The following is a 12,052-nucleotide window of genomic DNA, read 5'->3' as shown; positions in this document are numbered from 1 at the left end:
TAAATAAATAAAATCCATACTTAGACATAAAATCTTGAATTTCAGGGATGTCTTCATTTATCAACAATTTGGAACCACTCCATGCATTTGACACTGTAAATTGTATAATTAATATAAAAATTATTGAACGTATAATGAAAAATACAAATCAGCTATGTATTTATAAAGTATGATAGTGTAATACCTTGGCCATCTTTTACCATTGCATGAGTGAGCAGAATTACAATAGCTCCATTGTTTTTAGGATCATTGTAGTAAGCCAAAAATTTTGATCCATAGATTTCCCATAAATTGCAATTTATGCAATTACCCCTATTTTGCAATATAAATAAACAATATTATATGATGGGATTCAGTGATGCAAAATATATAAATTTATATAAGTTATGAAAACAATGCGCATTACTTCAAATCTTTCAGCACAACAGAAACAACAACTTTCTTCCCCGGAGTGTTGGATTGGATATGGTTTATCTCACTAACAGCACCAATAATATCTACATTAAAGTAAGGTTCATTATTGAATGTGTTTGCAAATATATAAGTTATATAAGTTATAATAGAATTTAAATTACCTTCCAGTCTATCGGTTTTGCATTTGCCTTGAAGTATCTCACCAAAATCTTTAAAGAAATATCTTTTAGGTGGAATATTTTGAAGTTCGATTGCCTTTATTGTGGTACCACCAAGAAACATAATTTTTTTTGAATGGTCACATACCTTCCACTGAAAATCATTGTTATAGACACTGCCATTGTTTATAATGCAGGTCATATTCTCCTTAATGACCTATTTCCATTTCAGTAAATGGTCATGACGAATAAGGACCTGAATCCGATCACCCTAACAAAATGAAAATAATCTTCTTTTTATATGTTATACAAAAAAGCATTTTGTTGTAATTACTAACTATCATACAAAAATCTATACTTAAAAAAAGAAAAGCAATTTACCAAGGAATCCATAACAATCATCTCCAAATGTTCAATGCCCTTATTATTCACAACACTCCAAACATCCATTATTCAAACAGCAAAACGTCAAGTTTCTTTTGAGTCATTGATGTCTTTCACAGAATCAACCTTTCTACTCATTTTCACTGAAAAAAATTCAAAAATTAATGTAACTGCAAATTTAGATGACTATAAAATTACAAACCTAATAACCTGAAAAAAAAGAGTATATAAATTTGATAGAGGTGTGTGGCAAAATGCTGAAAAGGATCCAACCTTTGATGTTACACATATATAACATCGTTTTGATTGTATAATTATATGTTATTAAATTATAACTTTAAATTAAAAATAACTATTTAATATAGTTGATTAATATTAATTGAGTAATTTAATATTATTGTTAATTTACCTACCAATTAATTATTATTATTGTTATTATTATTATTGATATTTACCCGCCATATATGATAAGAATATTTTTAAAATTTAAATAGTATATTTATTATTTGATTTGATTTGATTTAATTGAGATCCAAACTCTATAAATTAAAATCGGTTACTTATTATGAACAATAATATAGGGTCATTCCAATGTCAATCTATTATTAATTGAATTTTACATAGATGTAATTTTACAATAACACGCTGACATATTGAATCTTATACCGTTGTTATCTTTGCACTAACATATTTTATCCTTTCAACAGAATAATTATAGTAAATACGTACATTCTGTATACCGAATTATAATAAAAATGTATTAAAATCAAAAGCAATAAAACTGTTTACAGTAAATAAAAATATAGTCTAATTTCTTCATGATCATAAATATTTAAAGAAAAATTCATTGAAATAAAAAATCAATAATAAATCAAAAGTTGAAATAAATGCTAATGACACAACATATATTTAAAATTTTATTTGATATATTTTTATATAATAAATAAATTAGTAATAAGTAAATGAATAATCAAATAGAATAGAATTTTAAGATGTTATTCTATATTTTTATTTACTGTAAACAGTTTTATTGCTTTTGATTTTAATACATTTTTATTATAATTCGGTATACAGAATGTACGTATTTACTATAATTATTCTGTTGAAAGAATAAAATATGTTAGTGCAAAGATAACAGCGGTATAAGATTCAATATGTCAGCGTGTTATTGCAAAAGTACATCTATGTAAAATTCAATTAATAATAGATTGGCATTGGAATGACCCTATATTATTGTTCATAATAAGTAACCGATTTTAATTTATAGAGTTTGGATCTCAATTAAATTAAATTAAATCAAATAATAAATATACTATTTAAATTTTAAAAATATTCTTATCATATATGGCGGGTAAATATCAATAATAATAATAACAATAATAATAATTAATTGGTAGGTAAATTAACAATAATATTAAATTACTCAATTAATATTAATCAACTATATTAAATAGTTATTTTTAATTTAAAGTTATAATTTAATAACATATAATTATACAATTAAATATATATTTTTATTAAATTGTAAAATGGTAGAGTTAGTTAAAATGGTATAATATTGTCAGTGATTTTGGAATAGTGGTTTTGGAATATTTTGAGTTATTAAGTGGGTAAATGGGATTAATAATGATGATAATAAATATTAATAAATAACAATATTAATAATAATAATAATATCAATTTATTCAATTAAATAAAACCCTAATTTTCATCAAACCGTTTCATATTACTTCTTCCTCTTTTCATATTCTCGGTTTGACATCTCAGAAAGACCACTTAAAAAATCAGTATATTTATTATTAAAAAAATTTATTTTATCATTTAAAGAAAATCAAGTAACGATAATATTTGGCAAAAAAACTACAATAATAATTAATTTGATTTCAGAATATTAATTTTATTTTGGAATGATAAGATTGCAACAACAATAAAATAACGGTAATATTTATTATTAAAAAAAAAATTCATTTTGTCATTTAAAGATAAATAATTTATTTAAATAGAGTTTAAATAGAGTTAAGTACGAAATAGAGTTTAGTAATAATTAAATAGAGTTTAGAATGAAAGTACTTATAGGAACATGAAAGTAGCTGTATTATGGATTGTAATTAGAGTAATTAAGTAATTATGGTGATAATTATCTTTTATATATTAAAAGTAAAAGTAGATTGTTAAATATACCATTACTCAATCGTGGTCAAAGTGATGTCAATGTTAAAAAGAAGGTTAAATATATGATTAAAACGGCGATGATACTCTTTACTTAAAACAAATATAGTTAAAATCTATATGATTAAAAAGTTAATTCATATTTTTATACCGATAAAAATTAAGTCCTACAAGACACGCTTTGTGTACAAAAATGACACTTTACAAGTTCCTTCTTTTTGTATACTAACAGAAACCCCTGTAATTACACCATTTACCTAACCTGTAAGTTCACCACTTCCTTTTATTATTGAAAAGATTAAACTGTGATATAAAGTATGATCAACCAATGAAGTTTGTATCAAAGTCAAAAATGCAACTATCTTTTTACTGTTTGGAATTTTGATTCTCAGACTCTTCAACTTGAGATTCTGGCTTTGAATGATCCTCTTGAGTCTGAGAATTTGATCTATGATGATAATAGTGACTCTTGGAATGCTGAATGGCTTGTCTGAGTTCCATGTACATCTTGACAGATGACCCGGAAAAATTATTTAACTGACCGAGAAATCTTATAAAGCTTGCTCGAAATTGATCAAAACCCGACATCCAGTCCTCCGAGGCGTCGTCTCCCAATAGATTATCTGATGACTCATTGCCGATGTCTGTGTTCCAGGATGATGCTACATGAGGATGTTTTGCAACTTTAGCATGGCTCTTCTCTTGACGCGGTAAGAATCGGGAAGTTTCACTTGCTAAACTTCGGATGGAATCTACGACTTCTTGGGTAGGTAATTCGCCGAGCTTATCCAACCAGATACCACAGGTGGCGTAAATTGGCGGACCATACATTCTCAGGAGTGGAGGTTGAGGCCTTCTTTTTTTCTTGGCGGTTTTTTGTTGAAGAGAAACGCATTTGTTTAGCCATCCGTTTATAGCCTCTAGATAAGATTTTTGAGCTCCAACCCACTTGGTAAAACTTGATGCAAGAAAATGGAGTTCGCTTTCAAGATAGGACGCAATTTGTTTACGTGTTTCGGAATGCAGGGTGATTCTAGCATGGTTGTTGTAATATGCTGTTGACAGAATCTGAAACTGGAGCTTGTGGCAATCGAACATAGTTTCCCACATCCGACTTAACCTGACACCGAAGCAAAGTAGAATCATATGAAACACCAATGCAACAACCAACAAGTTCATATTTATCATAACATGTTGATCCATATTCAAAGGTTATTATAGCATGACATGTTAACCGCATGAAAAAGCCCAACCGTAAAACAAGAGGAATCTAAAGAATCATACCCTTCAATTAACTCCTCAAGTTGTGGCTGAAGCTCTTTGTCCCGCAATTCCTCGATCCTCTTAGATATAGAATCTATCCTAAGAATAGCAACTCTGATTCTTGAATGCAGATCCTTAACTACAGCACGGGTTTTATCAATTGTAGAAGTCTTTTCTCCTTTTGATTCCAGATGCTGCAAGATTTTACACTTGATATCATATTCCTTTCGGATCACCCCACTCGCCTGTAATTAGCAGAAATAAACAATGAAATTAGCAAATATATAGAGAAATTTTCATCTTAAATCAGATAAGAAAGTTATAAAGAATTAAGAAGGTTTCATTTTTAACTTTTAAGACAGGATACCGATGAAGAATAACAAAGCTATTTTGTGTCAATTAAGTGTTTAGTATTGGGGCTTAAAGAATTAGCTCGTTATTCTATGTATGTATTGTTAAGTTAATGAAGCCAATAGAAGTTGATGATAAGAAAGAGTATACAGTACCTTGACTTCATCATAGAGCTTTCTTTCCCATGCAAATAGTCTATCCAAGGTAGATGCATGGCTTCCAGAGATCATACAGAAATTATCAAAGAGATTATTTGAAGGGTTGTCTATATCATCTTTTGAGTTTGCTCCCAAAGGATTTCTGGATGAATTGGATCGAGATGACATTGTCCTATGCCAAGTTAAGTACTTGACCGAGTTTTGAGCAGGTTCTAAGAAAATTTTACATAAAAATTTAGACACGGAATTCACAAAAACAGTTTGCAACAAACAACAATGAGTATAATGTAAGTATGGATTGTGTTTCATGAGCCACTATTCTCATATCTCGTGAAAGAGCAGTTAAATACCAAGATGAGAAAAAAAGAAAGATAGGAACTCGAATAATACTAACAAAAAAGGTCGAAGAGAAACACACTAATACACGAATTTAATATAAAGGTTCCAATAATTTCATGAATATCGCTAACGGTATCAATATTTAATAATGGCTAACGCAACGCAAGATGGTTGGCAAGGTCCGGGTGACATTAAAGAGCAAAAACAAAAAGAGTAATAAGAGTACCTTCTGGAACTTGACTTGGGTTTTCCCCACATGAGAAACAGGCCTTCAAAAATGAGGACCCCATTGAAGCATCTGTTACAATTAAGAACTTCCATGGTTAAACATTATGTTGAAGTAAATTACATAGTACGGTAATGATTTTTTTTTAAATCTCAGAAAAATGAACTTTAATCATGAGAACAACAGGACATTATAGTCATACAGGTATCAGAATCTCAATAATAAACATTTATGCAGGAACATATGGAGAATAAAGAGCTATAGGAATTACTTTCTTTCCCCGGAAATATAGGACGAAAGTGTAACTTATTTGCTTCAAGCATTCTTGGAACCTCTTTGCCAGATTCGGATGCTCTAACAAAGAGATATTCAATTTCTTTCATGCTTGCAAAAAAGTCCTTAGGTGCAACTTTATTTTCCGAGTGATTCTCTTTCTCCACTGACTTATTTGTTTCAGTTTGAAACGCTGATACAATAGTTGCTGTCTTTAGTGGTGATACATTAGGTGAGACAAAACTCTCCTTCTCCTCATTCACAACCGAATCCCCTGCTTGAGGCTTATCCGTGCCATGAAATCCATTGGCTTGAACATGGTCATTTACTCTATTAAAATTTTCAAATTTTCGGACAAGGGTATCTGTGGAAGGCTCATCGTCAAATTCATCTTCAGAGTCATGAGAGACCTCACTTTCTTGAGAAGAAACCTTCTCTTCATCGTCCTCCAACTCAGGAACCCCTTCCTCCTCCCTTAATCTTGCTATATCATCGGCAATTCCCGTATCTCGATGCATTCCCTTTCCTTCTTGAAAAGAAAATTGATGGTCCATAGGATGAAAAAGACCAAAAAAATCCCATGGTTGAGTTCCATTTGGAAGTGAAGAATCTTCAAATGCCGCTGTTTCAGACCTTTCGGTAGTAAAGGGAGCGGCATTTTGTGGAGCACTCGATGATGTTACTGTTCCTATAACAGGTGCAGGTGGTTTTTCTTCTACCTTTTTAGATGAACTACTGCTAAACCTCATATGATTAGCTTGGAACTTAGTAGAGCTGGGAGGAGAGGGCGTTGGAGAAAAGGTTTCATGTGGATCAATACGCTGTGATGCAGATGGTGAAGAGAATGAGAACTGAGATGGGGTTTTCTCATTAAAAGCAAGCGGCTCGGGCGTTGCATTAGTGGACGTATACAAGGAAGATTCAATTGGCGCTTCCGGTTCTGTGAACTTCCTCATAGCTGTTCCTGCAACTTTCAACGACTGGACATATGAAACATAGGCCGCTGCGAGCGAGCAACGCCCATCAAGTGCCTGCCTAACAAATTTCTTCCTTTCACGGCACAGTTGGAGTGCCTTATCGTCATCCAGTTTGGAGCTTGAGGCCCCCATTATTATCCCAGCAGTAGCTTTCCTTTCCCTTTACGCAAACTTTGGAGCGAGACTTATATCTGCAGATTAACTCAGTATCAAATGTATTCCAGAAGCAATAGATCAATTATACACAAGTGGAAACAACACGAAAATTACAGCTCAGAATGTATCGTTATATTGAAAAACCATACTTCTGAAACATTATAACAGTCACTAGCATCAAGTCTAAACAAGCGGTGCACGTGTCATAGTTATAACTATGGCTCATTGTCATCAATATACATCTTGACAGAAAAGCCGACAGATAAATTTGTCCACAAGTAATAACGCACAAAATAACAAAAGAATCGTAAAATAACTACGAGAACGTAAACACTTATTATCTTAATTTGTGTAAAAGCACTACCATCTAACTTCTACATGATTTAAACCACCAGTGAACAACCATATACTTTATTATAATTAACAAGCTCCTATATATAAGCTAGAAACTTAAGTCAACAACGAAATTGTTGAAGCAAAACAACCACAGTCAAAGAATAAAACATCTCATTCTCAATAACATGGTCAGACAAGACATGAAATGAATATTCCCACAAGCAAATCATCCAACCCAACCCAACCCAACCCCAATATAGCATAGAAACAAAAACAAAACCCATATAACAGCAATTCCTCATCACACACATATTCTATAAACACTATTAGGGCACTAAAATATGTATAGAGATAGAAAAAAAAACAGCCCAATTAAGAAAACAAGAATAACAAGAGAAACGTAAATTTCACAACCAGTAAAAAGCAGAGTGATTTGAGATGCATAAAGAAATAAAATTTGACAGTAAATAAGGCAACAAAGTGAAAGAAAACACAAACCCACTTACAAATTAGGAAAACAAAAAATGGGTAATTCTCAAAAACTCGAAAGTTTTTCGATCAAACTTAAATGGCACAGTACATGTATTCGTTGGAACAGAACAAACAGAAGAACGAAAACAAAAAACAAAAGGAATAGAATTTAATGAAGTTTGGAAATTTCAGGTACCGAGAGTGCACTGATTCAGAGGTACACGCGGAGGAATTGGATTCCGGCGAAAATCATGGACAAAGAAAGAGAAAGGGATTAGTGTTTTTTTTTTGTTCTTTCTAGAGAGAGGAGAGAGAAAGGGAATAAGATGGATGAATCGGCTGACTAAGTGTTGATCGGTCCATGCAAAAGGCATATAATATAAAGACATTTACATCTCATGTTGTGTATGTGGACCCCACTCCAAGTGCTTAAAAGGAACCTAAAGATCCTAGTCACAAGATTTTCTCCTTTTCAATCTTTATCAAAACTGTGCCACTTTGCTTAACCATGTAATTATCTCTTTCTTTTGTCATTCCCTTTCATGTATGTTTTTGAAAAGGATTGGGTGTTGCAATGTGTGATAATATCAGATATTTCATCTAAATTAACTAATTGTATAATATCAAATATTTGATTTTCAATCAATAGTCGAGATCAACTGTATCATGAAATTAATAGTAATATCAAATATCCGATTTTAAATCAATAGTCGAGATCAATTATAGTATCAAATGACAATAATATGGAATCTAAATTCAATTTTTAATGTTGATGTTTGAATATATTAATAAGTATTATGTTTGCTAATGCATGAGAAATTACATTTGTTCATGTTAAATTTAGATATGGATTCGATTCTACTATCAAGCTATGTTATCAATAGAGGGTGATAGTGTCAATATAGCGGTATAGTGTGACAACAACATTTTACTACAATGTCATTCTTATGTTACCTTCTTAGTGTGACAACAACATTTTACTACAATGTCATTCTTACAAAGTTGTGGCAATAACAGTTGAATAACATTTTGATAATCATTATTAGGGTTATGGAAAAAAAACTCCTAAAATGTCATTATTATTTATTAACATAATTCACCATTGCATTACCTCTCCCTTTTTTAAAAAATTGTAGAATATGGATAAAAATGACATTTTCTCTCCTATAAAAGACATTCGTCAAGGAGACTCGTTATCCCTTTAATTTTATTGTTATGTGTGTGGAAATACTCTCTCATATTATTATTGATGAAACGGAAGCTAACTACTGATAGCTCATTCGGGAACGTAAGAATAACCCTTAAATTTCACTTTTTGTAGACAATCTTCTTGTTTTTGCAGAGGATTCGATTGGACATCCTCATTATATGATGTACTACCTTGACCAATTTTTCAAGGCGTCTGGCCAGAGGATTAACAATTAGAAAACTTACATTTTTTTCTCCAAAAATATTGATCACGGTTTCATTGGTGATATCTTACAGCATACGAAGTTCGGACATGTTAGTAGTTTTGGCAAGTATATATCGAAGAATATTCCACCTGGTAGAACAACAAGAGGGAAATTTCAACACAAAATTAAAAAGATTCAAAATAGGTTGAGTGGGTGGAAGCATTAGTGCCTTTGTTTTGTTGGTAGACTTACTCTAGCAAATTTATGTTGAGCCTCATATGATTGATTGGGGTGTTTATCGCTTTCCAAAGAAAGATGTGGGACTCGAGATCAAAAGCCTTCATAAAATGAATAACACATTCCTTATGAAAACTATTTAGAACATAATCCTTAGACTTGAAGATCTCTGATGTAAGGTCCTTTATAGTAAGTATAACGGTAATATTGATCTTCGGGGTACTACTAGTTCTCAATTCTACAACTCCCATTTATGGAAATCCCTGGCTAGCATTTAAGACTGGCTCCAAAACTATTTTGTGTAGCAACTAGGAGATGGTAATTGTACTGGTCAAAAAGTACAAGTGTGCATCTTACCTCTGAAAGGACAGAGGTACTCAGAGGCCTTAGTAAGTATATAACAACTTTTAGTGGTTAGGATTTTCCCATGTCGGCGAGAAGCCTTGTACGGTGGTTTTAGAGTACCTACTCACGTGAGGTGAAAGACTTTGCATATATTGGTACTTAGGTAATAGTGCATGAATTATGACTTGTCCCTTCCCCCCTTAGGTAAGAGGTATTTATAGAGGTTTTTTGGGCCTAAGATTTAGGAAACCCTTAGGGACAATAACATATCCCTCATGATTAGGAGAGACTATTGACCACCTACTTTTTAGGAGTCGTGGTGTGACTCTTTCTCATATAACTAACAGAAGATAACGATATTGTACACATCAATTGTCCCAAAGGAGAGTCCCTCATGTTCAGTGGGGATGTCGCTCACTCTAGGCGGGGGGACCCAAGAGTTGCCATTGTTTAATACCTTCACAAATATAATACTACACAGTCCTTCAAGCATTATGGCTTTGTAAATGGCGAAGTGTTTTCAAGGCTTCTTTCATTAGTGAGATACCACGACTTATGGGTGGGCCTTTCAGCTGAAGGCGACCTTTTTAATGAGAGGTGAGTCCCTCAGCCTATGGTGAGTCCTTTAGTTAAAGGTGGCCTTTTTAATGAGAGACGAGTCTCTCAGTCTGGGGTGAGTTGTAATGAGGTTACTTTCTGGATTACCGACCGACCCCACAAACCAACACAGATCTTTTTAACATTCTTTGTCCTCACTCACACGCTTTTTAGGAAACTTCTAAAATTTTTACCCATCCAAATACTACTCCAAGTCAAGCATGCTTAACTATAGAGTTCTTATTTGTCGGGGTACTGAAAAGAATATGCATCTTGTTGGTATAGGTAGTACCAATTAATCCTTATAATCCTTCCTTCAATCATGCAGTCCCGTACCTGCACAGCCTTAGGATCCCTCTCATGCAGTCCCGTACCTGCACACAGCCTCTGGTGTTACAACCACTTCCCGCCCTCTACAACCTCAGGTGTTACACGAGTCCCTCAATTGGAGGAGACCTTTTTAATGAGTGGGGAAACCCTTAATTGAAGGCAATTTTTTTAATGAGAGTGGAGTCCCTCAGTTGAAGGCGACATTTCTAATGAGAGGCCATTCACTCAGCTTAGGGCGAGTGTTCCTCTCTATCCAAGTGTGTCCTAACTAGGTGGTAATGGGATACATCAAGTTTCATCTTGATTGAACTTAGAGACATTAAAACGCCAATCAATCGTGGGAGCTTGAGTAATATAGTGGAAAAAGAGTGTGAGCTTAGAGACATTAAAACGCCAATCAATCGTGGGAGCTTGAGTAATATAGTGGAAAAAGAGTGTGGGTGACATTTAATGCAACTCATGATAGCCTTCTTGGAAAAACTAATTTAGCCTCTTTTACTTACACGCGTCTTCCAAGTTTCAAGAAATTTTCACTTCTCGTGGCAGTTATCCCGTTGGGTAAATATAACGCTTGTACGATTGGGTTTCTGTAGGAAACTGCTATGTTGTCTCGGCAAAACCCCTTTTCCTCTTCTTTTGTATTTCCGTCTTTCCAAAAAAATATATTGTGTTAGGATAACATTAGGAAAAGTGAGAAATTCACTATTCTTCTTGAGGCAGAAACATTGTAATTCTTGTTTTTCCACTCAAGCCACCAATGGGTAAGAAAACGAAGCTTATTCACGCTAAATACATTACGTCCTTGATGACTTCTCAACAAGTGTACCGACAGTCTCACAGTAATAAAAAAGATCGAATCTGCAGGGACTTCTTCTAACAAGACAAAATGTGTGTAATGTATAAAAACTAGTAAATTAGGGGGGTTTCGAGTTGCAATGCGAAAAGTAAATAAGATTTTTAAACAAAATCACAAAAGCGGTCAGATTATGTTTAGAATCCCCTAATTCTCTATTGTTGATGTTTGATGCCTTGTATGAATGATCTTATCACTATAACCCCATGGAGAATTCACAAAGTCGTTATAACCGATCTCTCACAAAATAACTCACTAACCACTACTTGGAGCTTTCTATCCCTAGTCCGCCAGCGTAAGTAGGGTTAGGCGATGCACCGAACATTAATTCCCTAAGCCACTACTCGGGGTCTCATATTTTTATTCAACCAACGTAAGTACAATAATTGCTCTAGGTCCAACACATATGTTAAAAGTCAGTATTCCCTATGTGCCCAAAAATCAATTTAAAAGAGTATCTCACATAAAAAACGTTAAGAATAATAAGCAAGTGAATGACATTATATATCAAAAGCTTAATACAAATTCAAATCAACATATTACCCAACAATATTGAAAAATGTTCATCACACACAATCTAACCTAGAGGAGCTTAGTTACTCATAATTTAGATTACAATAC

At 32.9% G+C, this 12,052-nt stretch overlaps 1 protein-coding gene across 2 annotated transcripts; it reads right to left on the bottom strand.

The window, feature by feature from the left end:
• Positions 1-3,246: 3,246 nt before the first annotated feature.
• Positions 3,247-8,036, bottom strand: LOC127083549 (protein ROLLING AND ERECT LEAF 2). 2 transcript variants are annotated; one of them, XM_051023859.1, is made up of 6 exons: positions 7,872-8,036; positions 5,734-6,903; positions 5,463-5,534; positions 4,895-5,109; positions 4,410-4,633; positions 3,247-4,245 (listed from the first exon to the last, which is right to left on the bottom strand). In XM_051023859.1, exons 2-6 carry the CDS (start codon positions 6,842-6,844, stop codon positions 3,492-3,494), a joined length of 2,376 nt encoding a protein of 791 aa, XP_050879816.1. In that variant the 5' UTR covers positions 6,845-6,903; positions 7,872-8,036; the 3' UTR covers positions 3,247-3,491. The 2 variants fall into 2 exon arrangements, with proteins under 2 accessions (XP_050879816.1, XP_050879818.1); XM_051023861.1 differs by having other exon boundaries at positions 7,711-7,878.
• Positions 8,037-12,052: the final 4,016 nt, after the last annotated feature.

This window comes from Lathyrus oleraceus, chromosome 5, assembly GCF_024323335.1.
Source record: "Lathyrus oleraceus cultivar Zhongwan6 chromosome 5, CAAS_Psat_ZW6_1.0, whole genome shotgun sequence".
In the NCBI taxonomy this organism is placed as follows: domain Eukaryota; kingdom Viridiplantae; phylum Streptophyta; class Magnoliopsida; order Fabales; family Fabaceae; genus Lathyrus; species Lathyrus oleraceus.
This window is presented reverse-complemented; position numbering and strand designations above follow the sequence as displayed.